Here is a 27514-nt window from a genome sequence, read left to right as displayed (position 1 = left end):
TTCAAATTAATGGTTTTATTTCCATCCGTAACACTAGCAGAAGTCCAAAACAGAGTGACATCCATGAGCGTAGTTCAAATGTAACAAAGAAAGTTAAACTATATACATTGAGGAAAGGAAAGGAGTTTTTTCTGTATCAACTTTTTCCTATGGTGCAGTTTCTGATTAGGAGAACTAAACATCTTTTTCTCAATTTAATTTAGGATGAAGTAACACATTTATGACGAACTTCATAAACTGTCTTTAAGGAGAAAACAAATTTTTAAGTGGGTATCACCTATTTACTGGTGAACTGGCTGCATCATCACCTTGGCTCTTTGAGTCTGGCTATCAGAGCTTGCAAGACCAAGGCCATGAGCCCACGGGGACCTCAAAGGCTGTGACACCCAAGGGGAGGGCAGACACTACTCAAGAGCTGATGCTCCTGCCCTCTTCATGTCCATGTAGAAAATTATTCATCTCAAACTGGAAGTCAAACAGTTAAGAAGCCAGAATGAAGAATAAAACTATTTTCTTTTCACATAGGAGGAACACTCCTTCAGCTCCATTTAAAGTGAATTCTGTGCCGAGTCCCTGCTCCTTCAGAAGGGCAAACTGAAGGTCAGTTATTGCTAGCAAAGCCCCAAGTGGTCCCTTTTCCACCTTGAAGATGTTTCACACAAAAGGGCTACTGGTTTGGCTTGAAGCCCTCTGAGGAAGTAGTGTGAAGGTGGAGGCAGGCTGGCACGAAGCCTATCCCTGACAAGCCATCCTGTGCCTAATTTCCTCAGGGGCAATTTGTACCACCTCACGACCTCTGAGAGCACCAGAGGCTCCCACATATGGAGTTGAGCAGAGTATTATGTGGCCCCATGCGGAGGAAGAGGTATCATGCTTTGCCAACCAAACCTACAGAGCAGTCAATAGCCCAGCTGGCCAGAAGAACAACTTTGGAAATAACTACTGAAGGGGGGTGAGAAAGCCAGGGCAGTGCCAGGATGGGTGGGCCAACACCTCTGAAAATGGGCAACAGTAACTTGGGCAAAAGCATGGAAGCAAGCAGCTGTTAAGGCCACTGTTACTGCTACTACCTCCTGCTCTCTATGCTTGGGCAGACATTAGGCAGTGGGAACTGAGAAACTCAGGGCTGGAGGGCATGTGGACAACACTGGACAGATCTTTTTAGCAAAGAGGACACTCAGACACCTGTCTCCCTGCTGGCCTTGAATATCCTGTGCCAGGCAAAGAACTCTGGAGTATGGGTAGGGTTCCTGAGAACAGCTGGTGAACACAGACGGTGGGATGGGCACTGCTGCTCCACAGACAACACTGGGCTGCAGAGACTAGCTGTGCTCCACCGCCCCCGACTGCTGAAGAGCAGGTGAAGAACGGGCTTTATTGCACTTTCTCATTCTTAGGAAACGGGTGCCCTGCAGACCATCTCTTGATTTGCAGAAAACACTGCACATCAATGCTAAGTTGCAGGCAGAATCACACATCACCTCTGACTCTCAAGGGAAGGAAAAAAGGCCCAGTAACTGGGCTTTGCAGGGACAGCTCCTGCACTGGGACCCTTTGACCAGGTGGACTGTGTCTGGCAAGGTCACCATGTGGCAGGCAGAATAATTAACTGGTTAATTCCTGGGACAGTCCTGCACCCAGAAGAGTTGGGGTACTTTCCCAAAAGGGAAACTTCTTGGCAAACATGTCAGCTCCATAAAAAGGCTGGAGCCACAATGCTCAACTCAATATGCCTGACTCCTTTTCTCCTACTCTGGGGACAGACCACCCCAAGGAGCAGAGATGCTGAGCTGACCTGGGAGGATCCCGGGCATCCAGCTCCATAGCATCAAACTGGAGATAACAAAAGGATCTAAGGGGTTTGGAAATAAAAGAACAGTTTACACATCAGATGATGGTTTTGAAAGTCTTTTTGAGATCAGGAAACTGGAGGCAGATAGATAACCATGCGGAGAGGCCAGCCCAGCTCTCTGTCCATTGGTCTCTCCTAAGCAGCCCTGAATATTTCATATATAAATGGGGTGGTATCGTTTATGGCTGATCTTTTTCCTACAAGTTGGGCAAGTGTTAGCATTCTTAAGAGAATCACGGAGGCACTGGCTACAGAAGACGTGGCCACATTCTGTAGAAACAATGAGGCGCCCATTCTGTACAATCTAGAAGACATTAAAAGGAACAGCTTTCAAGCTTCCCATGTCCCCAGGACCCAAACCCACCCACCACTGAGGTGCTCAACGAGAAGGGGCACAAGTGGTCTGTACACCCAGTCTCACAAATGTAGCCTCCATGGAAGGCAGGACTCTCTGAGATGCAGGCATGCAAAGGGGCAAGTACCAGCAGCTTCTGGCTAGGGCCAGTGTGGAGACATGAAAGCAACTCTATTTGCACCAGGGGCTAAAGTGACAAAACTGACACTCTTCTTTCACACAGATTTGCAATCAGTCTTGTGACAGCCCCGGCACAACTGTAGGTGTCAATATCCCACCTAAGGTGCAGATCCTCCCTCAAGTTCTTTTCAGTGAAGTAGGTTAGGATGAAAACTAAGATGACAACTAGGCTACTCACCTCAGAGTATCCATCCATGCAGATTGGACAACTGACAGTACCCGAGGGCCTACAATCACAATGCTTTGCATCAGTTTCTACAAAGATTCAAATACTTGATTACATTCTCTAAGTGGCAGCCCATGACCTCTACCAAATCCTTTCTGACTTCTGCTGAGTTAGGATAGGCATTCAGCTGACTTTCAGAAAAGTCAACTCCCTGAAGGGCTGTGTTGGAAGGCCATGAAAAGGGGAGGAGAGAAAGGTCTGGAAGAGAAGGTGCAGACAACGGTGTTGGCCCTCCTCCTCCAGCATTCCTGCCACTGGCAACTGGAACCCAACTGCACACACCCACCCTGGTCACTGTGAAAACAGCCGAGTCTAGTCCTAGACTCCAGTGATGCCTAGCTGATTAGACCAACTCTAATAGAGCAAGAGCTCACACACCTGCTGTCAAATGCAGTCCTTACATACCCTGGCTTCCCACTGAGCACAGGAGCAGCAGAGCAGGGGCACAACAGTACCTGAGTCCCGTAGCTCCTTCGTCTTTTGTGCTTCGAGGAGTATGGGTGGTCACATACACATCTCTGTCCCTTGACAGTTCCTCGTCATCACTGCTCACTACACAGCTGTCAGCATGGTCTTGGCGGAGTCTCCTTGTATTTCTCCGTGGCCGTCTCCTCTCTAAGGTAAAGGTCACATTTTCAAGATGAAAGGTCTCCACCCTTGTCATCCTCACCACCCACCCTGGTGCCCGAAACCCCCAACCCCAAGGCCTTGGGAAGAAACTGCTCAGTTCAGAGGCTAATCCCTTGTCTCCTTAGGAGAAAGCAACCATTAATGCCAAAAGCTGGTGTCATTTTAAATTGTCAGCAGTTGCCAAAGCCAGGTTGGCATCAAAGTGGGACTGCAGCTCAGCACCATGGGCAGGTTTTCAGCAAAGCCAATAGGACTGAGTATACAGTTCTGACTACAGGAATCTTCCTGCCTAGAGATCTTGGTTTTGCTCTCTTTCTAAAATACTTCATTACTTTTATGTGTACGTGTATTGCCTAGATATAGGTAAGTACACCCATGTCATGCAGTGCCTATAGAGGTCAGAAGAGGGCGTTGGATCCCCTGGAACTGGAGTTATGGATGGTTGTTAGCAGCCATGTGGGTGCTGGGCATCAAACCCCGGTCCTCTGCAAGAGCAGCCAGTGCTCTTAACCACTGAGCCATCTCTTCAGTCCCAGAGATCCTGGTCTCTTAAGCAGTGTCTGGCAACAGTCACAGTGCTGTGGCTCTTATCCACACTAATTACCTTCAGACCCTGAGATAAAGGAGATAAAACCACTCACCTTCAACAATCTGGAAAAACAAAGGAAAAAAGAGAAACATTGAGATTAAAATTTTTTTTTGGATTTTTGAGTATTTTGCATGCATTCATGTGTACCACGTGTGCAAATGCCTAAGGGAAGAGGGTGTCAAGATCCCCTGGAACTGGGAGGTACAAATGGTTATTAATGCCATGTGGGTGTGGGTCCTCTGGAAGAACAGCAAGTGGTATTAACCACTGTCTTGTCTCTCCAGCCCTAAAAACTGTCATTTTAACTAATAAAACGGACACACCTCTGGTGGGTTCCAATCCTCCCACTCCCAGGGGGAATGTGTGCTTTTTAAGGCTAGCTATGGTACTTCCCAGCAGCTGATAATGAGAGCCTTGTCCTGCCGATATCTGGGAGCCAAAGCACAGCCATATTGGGTCCTGTGCATGGCCAGGAGGCTGCGTATTGTCTGGAAGCTACATTTCCTTACGCAAGCAGGATCAGCCCATCTCACTAGGTCTTAGAGACTAAGACAATGGACAATCAACACAACTCAGGAAATGCCACCTAAAGCCAAGACAGGCACCTGTCAAAGAACAGAGCTTTGTTTGGAAGAGGATTTGTACTGAATGTTATAAAGAGTAAAAGCAGGCCAGGCATGGTGACACACGCCGCCTTCAGTACCCATTCGGGAGGCAGAGGTGGGCAGATCTCAGTGAGACAAACCTTTGCCTGGTGGCTCAATTTACATAACACACACACCCACACCCACACCCATGCACACACACGAGCAAACACACACATCTTTTAATTTTTTAAAGATAGGGTCTTCTGTGTCTCAGCCCAGGGTGGCCTTAAAACTTTTGATTCACCTGCTTCCACCTCCCAAGTGATAGGATTAGAGGAGTATACCATCATATGTAGTTAGTACATTGACAAATACTGCCAAAACAGTTCAACCCAGTTCACTGCCGCCTTCTGGACAAGGAGAACATTTAAGACACTGAAGGGATGGCCATGTTTTTATTTCACCCTCAGCACACAGAAAGCACCACTTTAGGAAGTGCTAACCACAGATGCCCTGCTGCTCATCCCTGAGGCACAATGCCCTGCCCTCTATTCTGACTCCTTTGCAGGAATTGTTAAGTCAGTTCCTCTATCATTCACACAACCTGCTACCTGGGAGCCCTCAGCATCTGAGGAAGCTCTGCAGCAGAGTCTCATTGAGCTGAACCCAAAGATGCTACTGCAGGATGGATTCTACCTCCTGCTCTTTGGTCTAGGCAGCACAGACGCTGCCCAGGTGGGCAGATGCTGGCAGGTCAGGACTTACTCCAGGACATCAAGACTGAAGCATATTCTAGGTTTTTCAATGTCATTTAAGCAACTCCTTCCACATGATAAAATCCTTTTAAAATTGATTTAGTTGGTAACTGAACCCTGTCAGAAAGTTAAATGAATAGGGTTAAGGGCTAGTGAGATGGAGGTGCTTATGGCCAAGTCTCAGGACCCAAGTTTGATCCCTGGGACCCACATGGGAGAGAGAACCAGCTCTCCCTTAAGTTGTCCTCTGACTGCTGTATGTGCCATGGCATGTACACACACAAATAAATGCAATTAAAAAAAAAAAAAAAAAAAAGAGTAAGAAGACAGGAGGACCAGGAATTCAAAGTCAGCTTCAGTCACATAAAAAGTTTAAAGCCAGCCTAGGCTATGTGAGACTTTGTCGCAAAAAAAAAAAAAAGTGAGTTCAGGTCAGCTGGGACTACAGGGAGACCCTGTCTCAAAAAGACCAAAAAAAAAAAAGATTTAAGAATTAGGTAAGAGAATCATTTAAGGTTACTCAAAGTGCTCTCTTTCCCCTTCCTCCTAGGGAACTTCAGAGGACGAGTAGAAATGTGAAATAGTCTCATCACCAGTACAAACTCCCCCAGAAAAGGGGAACGAGACAATAGTGCTGATGCTTGGGGTAAGCCCTGAGTCTGGCTGGGAGCAAAAATTTTTTCATGGAGTGTTGGAGAGTTGACAGTTCAGTGGTTAAGAGAACTGGCTGCTCTTGCAGAACACCAGGGGGTCAGTTCCCAGCATCCACAAGATGGCTATCTATCAGTGGGATCCAATGCCTTCTTTTGGCCTCTTTGGGCACTGTACAACATGGGTACACATATATATACAGGCAATACATTCACACATATTTTGTTACCAGTGGGATGATCTTATAGCACCAACACTGGCCCATCACTCTGGACCAAGGTAGATTAGGAGTGGATATAAGGGAAGGAGAAAAGAAGACATCCTTAATTTCCTAGCAACCAAGGTGTGGAAATTGGGTCTCCCTGCTGTCTCACCTTACCTCTGGGCTATTGCCAACTCAGGAGCAGACCTGGACCCTGGTCTTCAAGACCAGGAGCTGTTGCAGGGCAGCAGCAGATGTGCCCCAGAGGTGTTGAAAGCCGCAGGAGGCACCTACCTCCTAAGGTAACACAATGCTTGTCTGGCATGGGGGAAAGCATGGTGGAAACACATGATGCTCCTCTTCACCCTGCCTGCCCACCCCCTGACCTCTACAAATCAATTACGCCATGTGCACTTGTGCATGCACACACTAAAATGAATAAATATAAAAGTCTTCTTTGGGATAGGGTGTGCCACACCTGGTTTTAGGAAGTGCAGGGATCAAACCTGGGGCTTCTTGCATGCTAACAGGCTTGAACTGAGCTTCTGCCCCAGCCCAAATAACACATCTTTTGAAAATCCCAGCCCAAAAAACCCATCTTTTGAAAATTAAGGGAAAAAAAAAAAAAAAAACCCTTTCAACCTAATTTTTTGAGAGAAAACAATTGGTCTTTCTAAAGGCTACTCTTCTCCATCAGTCTGTCAGCTCTATCAAAGTATGGCAGGCTGCTAACACTCGTAAGTCGTTTGTTCTTTTAAAATATTTTTAGTGAGAATTTCAAACAATGCATGCATCTTCCCCCCAATACCACCTCCCAGATTCACCCTCACCTCCTTATCCCCAATGTTGTGTCCTTTAAAAAAAACCACAAAAAAAGTACTACCAAGTCCAACTCTTACAGCTGGGGAAGAGGCTATCATGGGGGTTAACTCCTCTAGACAAATCCAACAAGAGATCTGATACAAGAACTGAAGTCTCCTGCTGTCTCCCACATGAATACTTCTACCTAACTTCCTGCCCTGCCCATCTACTAGTCACTGTTCTGGTTTTCCCAACTCTGGCATTCCCATTTCAGGGTCTCCCCAGGTACTCTATCAAACCCTCGGTTAGCCAGGACTGCAGGATGGGGTTTGGGAGATGCCAGAGTATAGCATCTAAGCCAAGGATGAGAAAAGATAGGGAAGCCCAGGAGGGAGCTTGAGGCAAGAGCAGTCTGGTTAGCAAACAAGAAAAAGGGCTGAAGGAGAAATCAGGTTATCTGCCACCCAACAGATGCCAAGATGCTCCATCAGGACGAGCAGAGAGAAGATCAGGTACACTATGAGTAGATGCCAACCATTCAAGAAAGGACTTGGGCCTTTTTGAATGGAAGCCTCTCTCCTCTGCTCACCAGCGCATTCCCACTCTCAAGTGTGCTTCCTTTCTTAATAAGCTGGGTCTATTTCTATTACCTTGAGAGAAAGGGAGAAGGAAAAAAAGACTCCATCATGTGACAGCAACTGGGGCTTTAGCTAAGGTACAAAATTAAGCTCTTTATGTAACTCCCAAGAGCTGACAGGAACTAGCAGCCAAGTCAAAGTATACACGCACGTTAGAGGTGGCCACTTACAACAAAAGCTGTTCCTGCCCATTTCCAGGGAAGCTGTTGGTTCCTGTCTGGGAGTCAATGCCCCCTGAATCCATCATGGTATTATGGGATATCAGGAATGACAACAGGATTATCTTGTACCTCTGCCTCTCAAGTGCTCAGATTACAGGCATGTCCAACCATACCTGGCTACCCATCTCTTCTTGACATCTTAACATTTTTCAGTGAAACCCTCCTCTGAAGTTCTAACACATTAGGAAACTGGTTTGTCCCTGTTCTGACAGTCTGTTTTCACTCAGAATTCCAATTTGAGGCAAGGGGAAGATCTGCCTATTAATACCTCTGTCTCCACCATATAGTCCTTCTCATTAACACTTGCTACACACATGCCTAATGCTCAAAATGTGGCACCTCCTCTATTCCACAGGCTGCTGTCATCAGAAGAAAAAATTTTTTGGCCTTTTTGAGACAGGGTCTCCCTGTAGCTCCAGCTGTCCTAGAACTCACTATGTAGACCAGGCTGGCCTTGAACTCACTGATCGGCCTGCCTCTGCCTCCCGAGTGCTGGGATTAAAGGTGTGCGAAACCACGCTCGACCAGAACACATTTTAAGTGGCATCTCCCAAGAGTGGCAAACTTATCCTTACAAAGCTGGTCAATGGGAGGGCCAGATTCCAAGTCCCATACAAGGGAGGCCTGCACCATGGAACAGGGCTATCAGAAGTAACTTCTCAAACCCTCTGACCAGACGAGGCCTTACTCCTAGTGTGGGGTGTGTGTGTGTGTGTGTGTGCGCGTGTGTATGCACAGCCTCTCAGGCTCTATCTTCCTGGAGTTAGGACAGAGCTATGTCAGCAGGTATTGAGGCAGGGCACCTGCTTCCCTGGAGCTTTTATTTGCCAATTGTTTATTTCCCAATGGCAGCACAGAGCCAATATTCCTATTCCCTTCAGGTAAGAGGCATATAAGCTCACATTGACTGGAGCCAAGCTTCCCAAATACGGGTTTCTTTTAATCCTCAGAACACAGCTGATAATGGCAACTTAGCTCAGTTTGAAAGTAAACTGAATTAAGGAGACTGGCAAATACAGGATCACATTTTTAGTGAAATCTGTGGTATCAGGATTAACGAGCTAAGAATCCTTACAATTTCCCACTTTTAGGCCCTATTGGTGAAGGTCAGTCTCAAGTAGACCTATCCCATATCCAATAAAGCCACAACAGATGCTCTTCTTGAAACATCTCTTATCGACAGGTTCTAGTCACAGAACATGCACACTTCCTTAGCACCATGTTTCTAACCCTGACCTGTAGCTTTGTCTTCAGATGTTGTTAAGAACCAGCCAACTCTTACTCAAATGCTTACCACAACAGAGTCATTGTGAGTCAGGTCCACAACCACAGGCTCTAAAGATTCACAGGTGAGGTCCACAATTTCATCTCCGGCTTCAAAACAAAGCATTTCAACAAGTATTAGGAGGAAAGTAAGGGTGCATTCCTTAGTCCTGGTAGGTGTTACAAATAAAACCCTGACACAGATGGAGAATCATCAAGACTAACCTCATTTTCAGAAGTGACAGCTAAAGTGTCCCTCCAGCGTTTGCAGAGTTGGGCCTATGGTTTTACAGACATACAGGGTATGTAAGTAGGGATGAACTTCCAAACCCAGGGGTGTTACTCCACTACCACCAGTCATGCCTAGGCACAGCAATTTTATCAACTAGGAAGGACATTTTATTCTCTATCTCAAATGCCTCTCAATTTGCACCAGGAAAAGATGAAATTCATCAGTCCCCTAGAATCCCATCATGCTGAACAGGTTGGGTGAGCATGAACACAGAATGAGGGAAGGACATGATCAATGGAAAAGGGGTATTCCTCCTATAACTCAAAAAACCATCTCCAAGTATTTTTGTTTCTGATTACTATTAGCATTAAAACGTACAAGGTTTTTATTTTTATAAACAGTATTGGTTTAAAATACTCTAATTTGTTGATTTGTTTGTATTAAGAAGTTCCAGTACTGGGCATGGTGGTACGCACCGTTAATCCCAACAAGTGGGAGGCAGAGGCAGAATATCTGCGAGCTCAAAGACAGTCTGGTCTGCATAACAAGTTCAGGCCAGCCATGGCTGCATAGTGAGACCCTATCTCAAAAATAAGGGAAGAGTAGAAAAAGAAGCTTCCCAGAAATCTAGATATTCAATGGAATTCACACAATAGCCTCTCATTCTTTATGGAAAAGCGTGGTGGCTACTTAATGGGCCACACAGACTGATTTATGAGCTGTTCTTTCATGCAGATAACTGGCTCTTAAAAAAAAAAAAAAAACAGCACACCAGAAGCAGTGAGATCTTTCTGGAGATTGAGACCACATGTGAATTCAGTGTCACAACTAAGAAACATACCACCTTCAGGGATAGAGTGATGTGTTCAGAAATACACCATGAAAAGTGAAACTAAGACCACACAGAAAATGAACATTACCCTGGAGAGGCCCAGGAAATCCACCCCACACTCAACTGCTTCTAATTCTAAGATGGTCTCAGAGTTCCTAGTCATTTCTTTCCTTTGTAGTGCTAGGGGTTAAGTCAGGGCCTTACAAACTGCATAAACACTCCAATACCAAGCCATATCCATAGACCATTGCTTCTCTTTAAAATATCAGTTCTGAGGCATCTATGATAAAAATAACTTTAACATGGCAGAGCAAAAGTGACTTGATTCAGGCCATCTGACACTTTCCTGAGTAGCCAGGAGAAAATCCAATCTGGCCTCTGCTTAAACCAAGCTCTAACAATTGTAGCTCTGTTAACATGTTTGCCTTCCTTGGAGTTCTGTCTCAATAAAAAACAGAAGAGAAAACCCAAGTACTTTACAAAGCTAAGCATATTGGGATGTGATTTCAATCAAAAAAGGCAGGATAGTCTCACCTCCCCTGCTATACATTACCAGAAGGGTGAAGGGTTAGGTGACCCAAGTGGCTGCTTCAAAACCCACAAGTCCTCAGGGTACCAAAGGAGGCAACTTTGCTCAATGTAGGTCTTATTATAAAGAAAAGTGGCCCGAATTTCTAACAGCTAACACTTGTGTGGTGCTATCTGGCACCCAGGGTCCCAAGGGTTTTATGACACAGAGTCAACATGCCTTAAGTACTAATATCATCTCCTATAACAAAGGAAGAAACAGAGGCTCAAAAGTTTGTGACTCAAGGACTGGACCCATAGCTGGCAGGGATGGGCACGAACCAGGTCCAGTTCACACGGTTCCCCCTACACCAGACGTTCTCCACTGTTAACACCCAGGCCAGGGCTCCTGGCACTCTTACCAGTTTCCACAAGCTCTATGGGTTCTGCTTCCAAGGAAATCTCGGGGGTTGAAGGTGCTTCCCGAGTTCGCTTCTGGGTTTGTCTAGAACTTACTGCTCCACCACGCCGCTTTCTTTGAGGATTTCTCTAAGGATATCAAGGGGAAAAGAAACAGTTGCATGAACTCCAGATTTGACAGGGTTTGAGGGAAAGTAAAGAAGTCAACAAAAGGAATGGGTTCAACCTGGTTGTGCTCTGGTCTCCATATGCACACATGTGCATCCCTTCCCCAATCACTTGTAGCACAGGAAGAGAAAGACCAAGATATTATTTTAAGCTATTGATTTATTTTTATGTTTTGTCTGAATGTATGTGTGCAATGCCTGCAGAGATCAGAAGAGGGTGTTGGATCACCTGAAACTGGAGACCCAGGAGGCTGTTAGCCACCATGTAGGTGCTGGGACCAAACCCAGGTCCTCTGCAAGAGCAGTCAGTGCTCTTAACTGCTAGGCCATCTCTCCAGCCCTCAGGATGTTATTTATTTTTATTTTTTTGGTCTTTTTGAGACAAGGTCTCCCTGTAGCCCCAGCTGTCCTGGAACTCACTATGTAGACCAGGCTGGCCTTGAACTCAGAGATCCACCTGCCTCTGGGATTAAAGGCGTGGTTTGAGTTTGTATCTTTTGTGAAGAGATGCAAGCATTCTTCTCTAGAGCACAGCTTCTTAATCTAAGAGTTGCAAGGCTGGGTGTATAGTGCACATCTTTAATCCCTGAGGCAGAGGCAGGTGGATCTCCGAGTTCCAGAGCAGTCAGGACTACATGATGAGACCAGGTCTCCAAAACAAAGGATCAATTATGTTTTACAGAGTTCCACAGTTGCAACCCCCTTACATGGTCATGTAACTGAATATGGCGGGCTGAAAAAATATTCTGCCAAAGGTTTTTCTGAACATACACCGACCAAAAACTAATTCAAAAATCAAACTGATCATGAATCAAGGTATTTCTCATAGGACTCATTCATGCTCCATTGCGTTCTGAACATACAACTGACATGCTTTGCACTGTCAACACCACCCAATGCCAACAAACACTGCCCACCACACCTCAGCTTAGATTAAAGACTATTGTAATGTTAGGAACTGTAGTGTTTTTAGTGTAAAGCTCACTGTTCTACAGAAAACAAAGACATTGTTTTCCTACCATTATTTCTCCATATGTGATTATCAAATCAGTACATCCTTGGATTATACTGTGCTAGTACGTTTGATTTCAAAAACTGACATTCGAATTGAGTTTCATAAAAACAAAGATCATTAAGTCAATTCTGATTTGGGATTAAGACAGAATTTCCGGCATTTCTAAAATAGCCCTAAATGTATTACTACCATCCGTATTACACATTTGTGTTTCCAAGTGTCATTCTTAGCATTGCTAATTATAAAATCAAAATACCAATCAACTCTAAAAAATCAGAGGAAGCTCTATGTTCTACAGTATATAAAATATTCAGCGAAGTTTAATTCTTAAAAAAAAAAAAGAGTCATTTCCCCGGGCGTGGTGTTGCATGCCTTTAATCCCAGCACTCAGGAGGCAGAGGCAGATGTGGATCTCTGAGAGTTTGAGGCTAGCCTGGTGTAAATAGTGAGTTCCAGGAAAGCTGGGGACCCTGTCTCAAAAATACCCCCTCTCCCAAAAATGTCATTTCATTATCTATTTATTGTGTATGTGTGTGTGTGTGTGTGTGTGTGTGTGTGTTTACACATACTTATGCCTTGATGTGTGTGTGGGCAGAGGACATCTTTTGGGAATCATTTCTCTCCTTCTGTTATGTGGGTCCTGAGGATCAAACTCAGGTCATTAGGCTTGGTAGCAAGGGCCTTTACCTGTTGAGTCATTGCACAGGACTATAAATAGTAGTTTTAATACATTTGTAAAGGGCAGAGATCAACATTGACTGTCTTCCTCTATCATTCTTCACCTTATTTTTTGAGACAAGTCCCTCTCTAAACCTGGAGCTTGCTGTTTCAGTTAAGATTAGCTGACTAGCATGCCTGGAATCCGCCTTTTCCCACACTCTTCCCCCAAGCACTAGGGTTAGATGTGTGCTCCCCTGTCCAGCTTTTATGCTGGTGCTGGGGGTCCAAACTCAGGTCCTTATGCTTGCATAGCAAGCACTTTGCCAACTCAGCCATTTTCTCAGCCCTATAGTCTTTTATTATTTCTGGTATGCAAACAACTGCTCCAAAGATATGAAATACAAAATTCTTCTCAGTCCTCTGTCCTGGAAGAGGCACCACCCTTGACATCCAGGACTCAATGAGGACAAGACAAGGTTGGAACAGCAGGACCCCACACATACTCCTTTCAGACCTAAGGTTATCTAGAAGCAAAAATATTTTTGAGGCAGGGATTGATGCATTCCAGGCTCCCCAAACTCACCGAGTAGCTGAAAATGGCCTTGAACTTGGAACTTCTGATCTTCCTGACTCCATTTCCTAAGTACTGGGATTATGGGTATGCACCATAATTCCTATTTTTTTTTGCAGTTCTGCTGGGAAACCTACATTCCCATCCCTAGTTATTTAATTTTTAAAATATTTTATTATTTTTAAATTTCATGTGTACATCTCATGTGTAAATAAGTGCACCCATGTTGTGCAATGCTTGCGGAGGTCAGAAGAGGGTATCAGATCCCCTGAAACTGGAGTTACTACGGTTGTTAGCTGCCACGTCGGTGCTGGGAATTGAACCTGGGTCCCCTGAAAGAGCAGCCAGTGCTTTTAACTGCTGAGCCATCTCTCTAGCCCCTAGTTTGTTAATTTTTAAGACAGTTATTGTGTAACCCAGGCAAGCCTCAACTTTTAGCCTTCCTGCCTCAGTCTCCTGATGACTGGAATTAGATGCCTGTGCCACCACACCTGGCTTACAGTCCTCTCTTTAATGTGCTACAAGCAACAAAGTAGTTGTGTCGTCTTGAAAATAAAATTTATAAGCTGGTAAAACTTACTGTACTCATTGTGTCTTCCTGCTCTGATTCGGAGAAGAGGAAGTGATCTACACCAAGTCTATGGGGAAGTAGGGTGTTCTCAGTCTCTCATGCCCACTCAGTACTCATCTTTCGGCTTACAAAGAATTTGGAGGCAGCTAGATGTCCAAGTACTTCCAAGTTCTGAAAAATAAAAGTTGGTACTTGATAAACGTTGCCACTTGCATTATTGAAAACCAAGTACACACAGAGAAACAACAAAATTCAATTTTTATACTACTTGAAGTCCTTAGTCCCACCTTCCTTTTAGGAAGGATTCTTGTGAATGCAGGGCCATGTGCTTCTGAAGCCTGTCATCCAAACTATCATGCCACCTCCTCATCCTCCTCCTTGGTGCTAGGGCTTGAATCCAAGGCCTTCCTCACCACTCAGCTATCTACTGTCAGCCCTTCCTGACCTCCTTTTCTGGTTGCTTCAGGCCTAGTGAAAGTACTATACAACTCCAGCTGGTCCACACAAGGGCCTCAGCAACCAGAATACAGAACAGAGCTTCCCAAGTCAAGCAAAACCATAAGCCTCTGGCTTGTGCCATGATTTCACAACCTTTCCAAGGATCTGAGGGAACTGAGGACGTGAAAAGCCATCTTTTAGAAGTTTCCCAACAGACCACAGCATAGTCCTAGATCCATCAATTGCTGGATTCCAATGCACATTTATGCTTCTGGTTTTAGAAGTATCTATGCATAAGCACACATCTAATAAAATGTTTTCCCTCTCTGCAGTTATCTACCACAATGGTGGATCTTAGAATTCAGAAGAATGCAACAAAAATATCTTTACGGGGGCCTAGGGAAATGGCTCAGTGGGTTAGAATGCTAGCTGTTTTAAAAGCAAGAGGATTGGGATTAAAAATTCCCAGCAGGAGCTGGAGCTGGCTCAGGGATTAGGAGCACTGGTTGTTCTTGCAGAGGACCTAGGGTTCGATTCCCAGCACCCACTTGGCATCTAACAACTATCTGTAACTTCAGTTCCAGGGGAATCTGATGCTCTCTTATGACCTCCACCGGCATTACACAACATAGGTGCACTTGCATGCATGCAATACACTCATACACATAAAAATAATTTTAAAGCCAGGTGGGGTGGCACATGCCTTTAATCCCAGCTCTTGGGAGGCAGAGGCAAGCAGATCTCTGTGAGTTTGAGGTCAGCCTGGTCAACAGTAAGTTCCAGGTAGTTGGGGCTACAGGGAGACCCTGTCTCAAAACATTTTTTAAAAATATATATCTTGCCGGGCATGGTGGTACATGCCTTTAATCCCAGCACTCAGGAGGCAGAGGCAGGCAGATCTCTCTGAGTTCAAGGCCAGCCTGGTCTACATAGTGAGTTCCAGGACAGCTGGGGCTACAGGAAGACCCCGTCTCAAAAAGAAAAAAAAAAAATCTTTCAAAGACAGGATAGAGCAGTTATTCCTTATAACCAGGAAAGACTGCCAAGTCAGATACTAGGCATGCTGTGAGGATGAGAGAGAAACATTCACACCAGGGTGCCTAGCTGGTCACAGAATTCGGAAGACTGAAGCAAGAGGGCTGAGCTGGAGACCAGCCCGGCCTAATCAGTGAGCCTCTCTCTCAAAACACAAAACCAACGAGACTTAAGCAAGTAAGCAAACTGTAAAACTGAAGAGATCCAAAATTAAGGAACAGATGTAAGAAAGTGTGAGAAATTAGGAAGACAGATTGTATTTTAAAAAAGAACCTTTTGTAAAAGCAATTTTAGCCGGGCGTGGTGGTGCATGCCTTTAATCCCAGCACTTGGAAGGCAGAGGTAGGAGGCTCTCTGTGAGTTCAAGGCCAGCCTGGTCTACATAGCAAGTTCCAGGCCAGCTGGGGCAACAGGGAGACCCTCTCAAAAAGGAAAAAACAATAAACACCCCAGCAAAATTTAAATGCCAGAAACAGAGCCATCTAGATGGCTCAGTGGGTAAAAGCACTTGCTGCTAAGCCTCTGGGTTTGATGCCCAGAACCCACACTGTGGAAGGAAAAGAAGTGGCTTTGGCAAGTTGTCCTCTGACCAGTTTGTACATGCATGTAACACAAAATGTAAACATTTTAAAAAGCCAGAAATAAATTGGTTGAGTAAAGCCAAGCAGAGGGAGGAAGGATGGGCTAGAGAGATACTGAGTGTGAAAGTGCACGGAAGATCTAAGGATAACAAAGGTAGAAGTTCTCATGGGTTTCAAAAATCACACCATAAGGGCAGATAGAAGATGTGCCAGAATACAAGCTGGAAAAATTTAGGGGCTCTCAATGCTTTCACTCATTTTTCTTTTGGTTTTTGAACCAGGGTCTCCCTTGTAGCCCCAGCTATGGGGCTCACTATGGAGACCAAGCTAGCCTTGAACGCACAAGTGCTGGGACTACAGACATGCATTTCTAATTGCTCTACTCAATCATGGCTTGTTTATTTATATTTATATATTTTATTTTGCTTATATTTACATGTATTTTATTTTTATGTTTTATATATCTTCCTATGTAGGTCAAGTTGATATCAAGTTTACAGAGATCCACCTGCCTGTCTCCCTGAGTGTTGTGATCAAATGTATGCGAAACCATGCTCAACTTATTCTTAAGTTTTATTTTTATGTGTTATCTGTGTGAATGCATAGGTATCTGAGGAAATCAGCAGAAGGTGTCAGGTCCCTGGAGGTAGAGTAACGGGCAGCTGTCCTCTGGAAGAGCAATATATGCTCTTTCCTGAGCCATCTCTCCAGCCCCTATTTTTTTTTCCAATAATGTTATTATGCACACTTACCAATGTCAATGTCAAGCTCCCACTACTGACCAACTCTAGTAGGAACGTGACATGTACATGATGGCTAAAGATTGTTAAGCAAACAAGAAACAAGAAGTGTTAGACTGGCATTTCCATCACTGACTCTTACCACCATATTCCCGTTAGCAGAAAAGGGAACAGAAATAAGGTCCAGAGATTGGAGAGATGGCTCAGAGGTTAAGAGCACTGGCTGCTCTTGCAGAGGACCTGGGTTCAGTTCCCAGCACCCACATGGCAGCTACCAACCATCCGTAACTCCATTTCCAGTAGATTTGAAATCCTCTTCTGATTTCCATGGGCACTGCATGACACTGGTGCACTTACATACATGCAGGCAGTAAAATATTTTTTGTTGTTGTTCTTTTTGAGACAGGGTCTCCCTGTAGCCCCAGCTGTCCTGTTAACTCACTATGTATACCAGACTGGCCTTGAACTCAGAGATCCGACTGCTTCTGCCTCCCAAGTGCTGGGATTAAAGGCATGTGCCACCACGCGTGGCAATAAAGTATTTTTTAAAGTATTAAAAAAGAAATAATAAAGTTCAAGGACTATTATGGGAAACTCTTCATCTAGTCCAGACCCAAGGCAGGCTGGGCCTTCAAACTGCAGAGCACATGTAATTATTCACTGATCATTGAAGACTGACAAGGCCAATTTAGTCTGCATAGGGAGTTTCAGACCCATGTGTCTCAAATAGCCAACAAAAATATATAAATAAAACATAAAAAACTGCAGCTGGAGAGATGGCTCAATGGTTAAGAGCTACAAACCGTCCTTAACTCCAGTTCCAGGGGAATCCAAAGCCCTCTTCTGACCTCCGCAGCATTGCACAACACAGGTGCACTCACATACACTCAGGCAATACACTCATAAAAACAACAACAACAACAACAACAACATAGGCCGGGCGTGGTGGCGCACACCTTTAATCCCGGCACTCGGGAGGCAGAGGCAGGCAGATCTCTGGGAGTTCAAGGCCAGCCTGGTCTACATAGTGAGTTCCAGGACAGCTGGGGCTACAGGGAGACCCTGTCTAAAAAGACCAAACAAACAAACAAACAAACATAAAAAACAAATTTCCACTGAGCCTAGTAGTGCATGCTCTTAATCTCAGCACTCAGAGACAGAAACAGGCAGATCTGTTTGAGGTCAGCCTGGTCTAATAGCAAGTTTTGGGCCAACCAGGGCTACACAGAAAGACCCCCGCCTCAAACAAAACCAAATCCAAGCCAAGAAATAGAGAAACCCACCAACTTCCGTGGCTCTGGTTCATCCACAACAGCCAAGCAGTCCTGGACCTAATGTGGCTGCTTGTGCTTTTCCCAGGAGTACACTTTACTCACAAAAGGCTGTTCCCACAAAAACAGCCTTAGCCTCCTGTGAGTTGACAAGCTAGCCAGAGTAAACTGCTTGTGCTGACAAGGCAGAAGTAAAAATCAAACAGAATTCCACCAAGGAAATGCACAAATTATCAGTGACTAGGCACTGGCCAGATTTGATTATCTGGCTCATATCACCTCTTTTATAAGATTGTAATAATCTCCCTAGATGGAATTTCAAGACTCCCTCTCCTATTTTTATTATTTATTTAGCTTTGCAGTGGAGACCTAACTCTGGGCCATGTGCACACTAACCACACATTTTACCTTAGCTGTATACCCAAGCCCCTAGATGGAACTTCAAAAGTAGGGTTACAGAACACATGCTAACCAGGAATACTGGAAGGACTGCTGAGTGTACCAGTCAACTGTTTTTTTTGTAAAGAATGTCAAAACACCCGTGCTACTGGCGATGGTCATTGCCCAGTACAACCTGCCCTCCTGGGCACTAGGCATGAACATTAAAATCTGCCAACAGCAGCACACTGGGATTCTAGCTACTCAGTAGGAGCTGGGTATAGTCAATGTAGAACATACTTAAAAGGAGCCTGGGGTTGTAGCTTAATAGTAAAGCACTTCCCTAGAATGTGAGAATGTGAGGCTCTGTCTGGGTCTAATACCCAGCACCACAACAAAACACACACCACTACCAGTAACTTTTATCTCAAAACTCTGACGGCACGGTCACATTAATAACCACACCTTAGTGTTCAAGGAAAAAGGCTCTTGCTTGTTAAGATTTTGAGGGTCAGCAGTTATGTGGTTGGCCACACATAACCACCCTATGTCCCTGAAAAAAATTTGGTTTGGGTGCCTCAATGTCTGTCTGTAATGTGGGAAAAGCAGTCCCCTGCCAGTACTCTTACCAAGTACCCCATATGTGGTCCTAGCATCCCAAAGGCAATTCCACCAGCTGATTAATTCTGTAACTATGTACAACCTAGCCTGATAGAAACCTCCAGAACCAGACAGCCAAACGGCTCCAGATGCCTGAGCCACAGGAACTGTGATACCTAATAAATGATTAGTCTTTTTTTTTTTTTTTTTGGTCTTTTTTAGACAAGGTCTCCCTGTAGCCCCAGCTGTCCTGGAACTCACTATGTAGACCAAGTTGGCTTTGAGCTCACTGAAATCTACCTGCCTCTGCCTCCCAAGTGCTGCGATTAAAGGCGTGTGCCACCACACCTGGCGCTCTCTGTCCTCATGCTTTATACCACCTCCAGATTACTTGTACTTAATATAATGCCAACGCTATATAAATGGCCACTAAATCGTACTATAGATGAAAAACTATAAGGAAAAAGTTTCCCTGTTCAGTGGACATCCTTCCCCTATGCAGTACTTTTAAGTTCTTGACTGAATCCATTGAGCTAGAAACAATGGATATGAAAGGCACACTGTAGTGTTGACCCAAAAGTAAAAACCAAACAGTTGACCATGGGGCAGTATGGTTAACTAGAACGGTTAAGAGACTGAGAAAAAAATATGTCGAAAAAGTCCGAGTGATACTAAAGCAAACCTCAACCTTCAGAGAACTAGAAGGAAGGCTTCACAGAAAAGAGCAAGTTATAATCACTGAGCACAGCAGCACCTGCCTATAACCCCAGCATTTGAAAACTAGAAGCAGAAGAACCAGCTCAGGGCTATCCTTAGCTACAGAGCAAATCTGAGGTCAGCCTGGGCTATATGAGACCCTTGTGTTGTGTGTGTGTTGGGGGGGGGTAGTTCAACTGTTTCTATCTAAAGGAGGCTGAAAAACGTGGGCTCAGGGCAATGGCCAAGCAGCTCTCATACTTCCCTAAAAGAAGCTCAAAGCTTTGCACACTGGTCTTTCCCTGAGTGTTTTGTAGGACTAGATGAATGTGCTGAATCAGCAAGTGGCACACTATGCTTGGAGAGGAATGAGGCATGTTAATCTGCTGAGTAACTAGGTCTTTCATGAATTTATCTCATGGGTCTATGAAGGTGCCACCAGTAAACATGCCACAGTCAAAGAAGCCGGAAAAGAGCACCAAAGCCAAAGGACCTTCACATCTTCCAGCCAAGGTAGCCTGGGCTCCGAGGGCCTGATACAAAGGTAATACTGGGAGCCAAGATGAAGGGTCAGATTAGGATCTTTTCCAAAAGGAAAAAAAGACAAAGACAAATGGGTAAATCTCCCTCATATACTAAAGCCATCCTTTCCCAAGCCATCCGACCATAAGACCATAAAGGCAAAGCAGGCACTCCAGATGTTCCAAAGCATCCCAGCATGAAACCACGTGAATTCTAGGGCTCTAACTAAGTCCTCAGGCCTGGCTCCAAGGACCTTAACCAGCAGAGCCACCTTGCCAACCCCAGATCTGATCTTTGGTCCCTATCAGCAGAGCATCTGAGCAATGCTCCACAGTAGAAACTCTTCCAGTGTATACCAGAGGGAACTTCTCCATATAGCATTACCCCAAGGATCCTCAACTCAGGCTACCCTTCCAGCCTTAGTCTCATCTATGGGCTGGCTAATGAACAGATAATATACCTGCTCTCACTAATGAGCTAGTCAAACTCAATTTTCTGGGATCATGCATCTTGACAATGAGATGCAGCACCTTGTTTGTGAGTTGCAGCGGAAGTCCTATATTGTAGACCCCATTCAACCACCTTTTTTCAAGACTGTGAAGAAAAACTGATCAATGGCTGTTGGGCCCCAAGGAAAAGGAAGAAAATCAAGCCCTGCTACAAAAGCAATGCTCTAAAAAAGGCAGAAAAACAGACCATTAAGTGGGCCCAAGGAAGTTTAACCTTCATAAGGTAACCAAGTCACCAGGTTCCACAGCAGGGTGGGGGTACAGCAAAGCACACCTATAATCCCAGTACTCAGGAGGTGGAGGTAGGAGGATTAGGAAGTTGTTCAAGCCAGCCTCAGTCACAGGAGATTTTAAACAAACAAAAATGGGTATCGGTAAAGGAAGATGGATTTACTTTAGAGCTTGGCCAAACAGGAAGGAACTAAATTTCTTTCCACTGTGTCTGTGGCAGTTTTGTAATTATAGAAAATCATGAAATAAAAGCCAGAAATGCATAGACTTTGCTATGCGACAGCTTAGTTGGTTCTTTCCTGAAGTAGGGAGATCAGGCCTCAGGTTGCAGTTTCAGCAGGTAGTTTAGCCTCAGTAGGCTGCCTCCTGCTGCTCCCTCTGGTCTCATTTTCACACTGTTTAACAGTTAAAATCTACACAGCCAGCTTCCTTAGCTGTCCAGCTTCCTTAGCAGTTAAAGAAATGTGTTTCTGCTGGGCGTGGTGGCGCACGCCTTTAATCCCAGCACTGGGGAGGCAGAGGCAGGCGGATCTCTGTGAGTTCAAGGCCAGCCTGGTCTACAAAGTGAATTCCAGGACAGCTGGGGCTACAGAGAGACCTTGTCTCAAAAAGACCAAGTAGATAAATAAATAAAGAAAAAGAAATGTGTTTCCTTACAAAAATCACCTCCCCATAATAAAATCCACAGGATTTATGAGAAAAACAAGGAATTACAAGCCTAACATTCACCAACTTGGTCAATTTTCTGAATTATCCTGTTATTTCTCACAGATGAAGCTGTGTACAGCAGACTCAACTTTCCATTATGCTCAAACAGTTCCCTTTAAAGTTTTTTTATATTTATCAGGGCTGGAGAGATGGCTCAGCAGTTAAAGAGCACTTGCTGTTCTTGCAGAGGACCCCAGCACCTAACAATCGTGCATAACTCCAGTTCAAGGGGATTCCACGCCCCTTTCTGTCCTCTGCGGGTTCTGCATGACATGGTCCACTTACATACAAGCAGGCAACACTCATACACATTAAAAAAAAACAACAACAACCCACATTTATGTGTGTATGTGGGTGTCTGTGTGTACATCTCAAGAGTGCAGGTGCTAACAAAGGCCAGAGACAGATTCCTGGAGTTGGGAGTTACAGGCTGTTTTAAGCTGCTTGCTCAGGTCCTCTGGAAGAGCAAGTGTTCCTAACTAGTGAGCCATCTTGTTCCCTGTTATACCAGCCCATCACTGAACAAACATGTTTCCAAACAAGCATTTTAAAGTAGGGTTGTATTTTATTCCCGGTACCCTGGATGTCAATCACCTACTCTAGGCTCTTCCCTGTCGGAAAACTTTGTGTAGTGCTTTCTCCCAACTTGACGTGGGTTCCAGAAAGCAAACTCAAGTCGCCAGGCTTAAGCACCTTTTTGCATTATCACCTCGCCAGCCCTCAGTATTGTAATTCGACACACAGCAGGGGGTCCTGTAAACCCTGCCCCATTTCAGGGAATTGCCCACACTTCAAGGCCAGTCTTAAAGGTTATATGCATTTCTCCAATCTAGCTATCATCCCAACCCTCTTGAATTCACTACTTTTTAAGTTGCCCATCTTTAACTTAATAAACATAACTCTAAATCAAATACTTATCATGGGAGTCCACCGCCTTTAGCACACCCGGCAAAACAGATGAATAAGGATTTTTCCAGGGAAATTGCAATCAAATCATTAGGTTCATTAGATGATTGGAGGAAATGAGAGATATCTGGAAGACGTGGCACCATGATGCCCACCTTTCTGGTACTTTCTTCTCAAAGCAAAGACTTTCTAAAAAATACTCTCAATTAAGTTACTTCCCAGCTAAAGCTCAATGGTGCTGTCAACAGACGGTCAAGTCCATCCGTACACAGAATAAATTCAAACTCCTTAACGCAGAGGCACAACAATGACCTTAATTCACCAGGCTGTCTCTTGACCCACTTCATCTATCTTCCAACTACTGTCATTTCCTCCCCTCAGTTCCAGAAGGGGCGGCACCAGGCCTGCTGTGTACACGCCACAGAGCCAAAACACACCACCTGGCACACGACCTCTATAGCTCACTTGCCAAAAACAAACAAACAAAAAATTTATTTCACGTACAAAGCATCAATACACCTATGGCATTTAAATTACGTGGACGATGTGTAAGAAAACACTGTCTAAAAAAGCTTCTTACAGAGGCAGGAAAGGTGGTTGAAAACGCTGTGTTTGAATCAGAGTAAAGCTCACGTTTAAGCAACACACAAGCCAACAAGACATCTTTCTACTCGTTTCTTGCCGAACTCAAGAAAACCTGAGCGAGCTACAACTGACCGCAGCGTCTCTCCTTCCACAACAAAGCAAAGTACCGCACCGGGCGGGGGAGTCTCCTCACGACTGCCACCCACTAGCTGGCTGGGGTGACCCGGTATCTAAGGCCCTCGGTGTCCCCAATCCTTCGGGCAGCCTATATGCAACTACCCGACAGCAGAGCTGAGACTCCGCGTCCAGCTCAAGAACTCGTTGCCAAAGCAGTAGAGAAGTGCGGCCCGGAGAACCCATGGGCGCATAGAAAGGCCTCCAGCCCCTGACCGGCCTCTCCCCTCCCCCTCTAGGGTCCAAAGACAATGGTATTCACGGAAACTGCCTTTTCTCGAGGCTCCGATTCGCCTTCCTCCTCCCGTGCACTGCGTTCAGGGAAGGAAAGGAAGGGGGGGGGCGCAAGAGACTAGGCCGCACCAACGACACGCGCGGCCGGAAGGGCTCCCGGAAGCCCAGACCCCGCGCTGTACTCGGGCCCGCCAGGACCAGGTCCGCATGCGCCCTCCTCGCGGCCTCCACCGGCCCCGCCACGCGACCCTGGCGCCGCACCCTCGCAGGCCCCACGAAGGCGGGGCGGCGGGGCCGACGCACAAAGGGGGTGTCGTCCGCGGGGCAAAAGACGCAGGCTCAGGTCTTCCCGGGAGGCGCGCCCGGGCCAGCCAGTGACCTTGAAGGCGTCCCTCCCAGCTCAGAGCCTCAGTTTCCCCTTCTCGTTTACAAAGAACTGCGGCGGCCCAGGCCGCGGGGAAGAACGCCGTGCCATAACGCACGCCTCCTAACTTCCAACGCCTGCCGCTCTGGCCGCGGACAGCCGCGCGCACCGCCAGGCTGCGGAGGAAGAGCGGGCCCGAGCCCTGGTAGGCCCGAGGTCCGGGCTCAGCCGCCGCACCCGCCGAGTCCTCCGCAGAACGCAGAGCCGCCCCCGCCCCCGCCGGCCCCAGCCTCACCTGGAACCGGTTTCTCCCGCAGGCGCCGCAGCCGATGCCCTCGACCTAGAACACCTCAACCACCGCAAGTGAGACCCGCTGAACCCCGACTCGGCCGCCTCAAAGAGCCCCACTTCCGCTCGGGCGGCACCATCCCGCCCTGTGCCGCCCTCATTGGCCCCCGCTGCACTTGCTCCCGCCCTGTCGCCGGTGCTCTACCGGTTTAAGGGGCCGATTTTCAATTCTATTGGGTAAGAAAACCTTCTAGTATCTCTTTGAATTGGGCCTCCTTCCTGTCCCGCCCACACCGCGCGCCCGAGCTTCCACTTCCCGCGAGAGTTCCGCCAGCGGCGTTCTTCTCGCGAGAAGTCGGCCGCAGATGTCTCGGGGCACCGCGGGAGGTGGGTGGTGGTAGCGGCTGGTGGTCGTGTTCCGAGTCGTCCGGCGCTACGCGCCAGTCCCGGCCCATCTGCGTTTCCTCGGCCGAGAATGAGGCCTGTCCCAGGGAAGGTCCCGATTCTCTGCTGATCCGCCGGAACCGGGCTCGGATACGCGCCCCAAATGCCAGGCCCAAGGTGGGCGTGGCCGCGATTCTTCGCTCGGCCACCCCGTCTCTCCCCCCTAGCAGGAGCCCGGGGGTTACTCCGTCTGGGCGGCCTCCGGAGGGGGAGGGAGAAGGCCGGAGGAGAGGAGAGGGGCATGCCGGGAAGCTGCAGGCGGCGGGGCCGGGGTGGGGCGGGCGCTGTTCTGTGATGGAGGAAAGGAGCGCGGAACCCTAGCTTCTGGCGTGCAACTTGAAGGGGACCCAGCGTGTCCCCCCCCAGTCCTCGGCGGAGTCTGAACCGGCGCCATCGTTTAGGCACCTGTTACTGGGATTCATTGTGCCCACCCCGGAGACACCCTAGTGCGTGCAGGCTCCCACGGGGGCCGCCGAACTCGTGGGACTGGAAAATCAGTGGTGGCTTTCTTTTTTTTTTTTTTCGGTCTTTTTGAGACAGGATCTCCCTGTAGCCCCAGCTGGCCTGGAACTCAGATCAACCTGCCTCTGCCTCCCGAGTGCTGGGATTAAAGGTGTGCGCCACGGGCCTGAGGGCTTTTTTAAATTTATTTATTTAATTTTACGTGTATGCGTGTTAGACCTACATGTATGTAAGTGGACCTGTGTAGTGCAGTGTCCGTGGAGGACAGAATAAGTCAGCGGATCCCCTGGAACTGGAGTTACAGTTGTTAGCCGCCATATGGGTGCTGGGATTCAAACCCGGGTCTTCTGCCGCTGAACCATCTCGCCAGTCTTGTGGTGGCTTTCTTGAGTGCCTGTCTCCGAGCTGGGTTTCGGCATGACTGTAGCAACTAGATAATGACGGAGGGAGGGAGAAGATGGTGATAAGCTTTCCTGAGTGCCTGTCTCCGAGCTGGGTTTCGGCATGACTGTAGCAACTAGATAATGACGGGAGGGGAGGGAGGAGAAGATGGTGATAGTGGGTTTAGCAACTAGAAAATGACAGCAGATAGGTAGATGATTTAGTAACTAAAAAATGACAGATGAGTCAGGCGTGGTGGCACATGCCTTTAGTCCCAGCACTTGGGTGGCAAAACCAGGCAGATTTCTGTGAGTTCAAGGCCAGCCTGTTCTACATAGTGAGTTCCAGGCCAGTTGGGCTACAGGGAAACCCTGTCTCAAGACCAAAAAAAGGAAAGAAGGGTCAGAGGCAGACCTGCAACAGGCAAGGAATGTGTCCTTTGTTCAGGGAACACAGCAAAGGGCAGCTAAGACACGGGAGGTTTTGACTTTATGAATTTTAGTGAGCACAGCTGCGGGAATTTGCCCAGTGCCAGAATCTGCTGTCTTGGGTAATTGAAGGTCCTCTTTCATAAGATGATTTCCTCAGGCAGGGCAGGCAAGTTATCTGTGGCATTAAAAGAGGCAGTCTCCTTCACTCTGGGAGGGAGCAGTTGGTAAGGTTTGAGGAAGGCCAGGCTGCCGATTTAGGGCTAGTTGGCCCCTTTAAGGGATTTATGACTTTATGATTTCCTTTAATGAAGCCTATGGCTCTCCTGCAATTCACACATTGTATCACTGGCTTCTAATTTGACAGCCTCATGCCTCAGCTTTCTGAACCCTTGGACTATTTGCAACTTTACATATAGTAAAATTTTTACATTGTGTGTGTACATGTGCTTACCACAGCACACATGGAGATCAGAGAACAACTTGTGTGAGTTGGTTCTCTCCTTCCATCATGTGGATCATGACACTAAAGGTGTGCACCACCATGCCTGGCTTATGTGTATGAGTATCTTGCCTGCATGTATGTAAGTGCACCCATGTTGAGCAATGCCTGTGAGGCCAGGAGAGAGCATCAGATCCCATGGAACTGGACTTACGGATGGTTGTTAGCTGCCATGTGGGTGCTGGGACCCAAACCCAGGTCCTCTGCAAGAGCCGCCAATCCTCTTAACTGCTGAGTCATCTCTCTAGTTTTTCTTTTTGGGGACAGAGTCTTTAATTCAGACTGGCCTGGAATTCACTATGTAGCCAGGCTTGCCTTGAACTCAACTTTGAAAATGCTGAGATTACAGGTGTGAGCCACCACACCTGGCTCCATTTGTAAATTTAATGTATGGGGCTATGTGGTAGCGAACACAAAATTACCACAAATACCACTATTAATGCTCAAGTTAAGTCTCCTCTGAATCTCAGTTGAAAAGTGAACTTGTTCCTTCACAAATTAACCCCCATCTTGGAGAGCAGACTGGCACATCAGTGTGCCCATAGGCTCATACATAGGAACTAGCTAATGCAGTTTTCCTGGGTGTCACACCAGCTACAGAACCTTCATGACTAAGCGGTTGTTGTTAAGGTCTTCTGGACTATAAGGCAGGTGAACTCTCGAGGAGATACAGTCAAGAAAGGTCCAGAAAGAGAATTCATAGCTCCTGGTGCCGCTTCCCTCTGCTCGTCAGCCCCTATATAGATCATACAGGGAGGGAGAGGCAGGGGTTCCCAGTATGAGGGCCCTGGCTGGAGGTTATGTCATAGAGCTTTTACTTTCGAATAAATCATCCCAAATCTCCATGCCCTAAACAGCACGTTGATAGTTCATGAATCTACAAGAGGGGTGAGGCTCCAGTTGTGGCTGGCTTCTGCTGGAATCTGCTGGTTGTAGGACTGGCCTCTCAGGGACAACTGGCACTCCTGCACATGGTGTCATCCTGGCAGGCTGCCCTGAGCATGTTCACATGGGGTCAGGCAGTCTTCCAAGTGAACACAGGACACCGCCACTTCTGTATAATGGCCAAAGAAAGTTACAAAGCCCAAGGCCTGGGTAAGAGGCATCAGGGA

At 46.6% G+C, this 27514-nt stretch overlaps 1 protein-coding gene across 1 annotated transcript; it reads right to left on the bottom strand.

Moving 5' to 3' along the window:
* On the bottom strand, positions 1-24344 carry Rnf4 (ring finger protein 4). The gene is made up of 8 exons (XM_008841848.2): positions 24193-24344; positions 13935-14096; positions 10944-11070; positions 8982-9061; positions 3885-3894; positions 3069-3228; positions 2566-2614; positions 1-2156 (listed from the first exon to the last, which is right to left on the bottom strand). The coding sequence occupies exons 2-8, from the start codon at positions 13941-13943 to the stop codon at positions 2007-2009; spliced, it is 585 nt and encodes a 194-aa protein (XP_008840070.1). The 5' UTR covers positions 13944-14096; positions 24193-24344; the 3' UTR covers positions 1-2006.
* Positions 24345-27514: the final 3170 nt, after the last annotated feature.

Source organism: Nannospalax galili, unplaced genomic scaffold (genome assembly GCF_000622305.1).
Source record: "Nannospalax galili isolate Female #2095 unplaced genomic scaffold, S.galili_v1.0 scaffold101, whole genome shotgun sequence".
In the NCBI taxonomy this organism is placed as follows: Eukaryota; Metazoa; Chordata; class Mammalia; order Rodentia; family Spalacidae; genus Nannospalax; species Nannospalax galili.
Note: the sequence above shows the minus strand (reverse complement) of the source record. Positions and strands in the feature narration are given on the sequence as shown.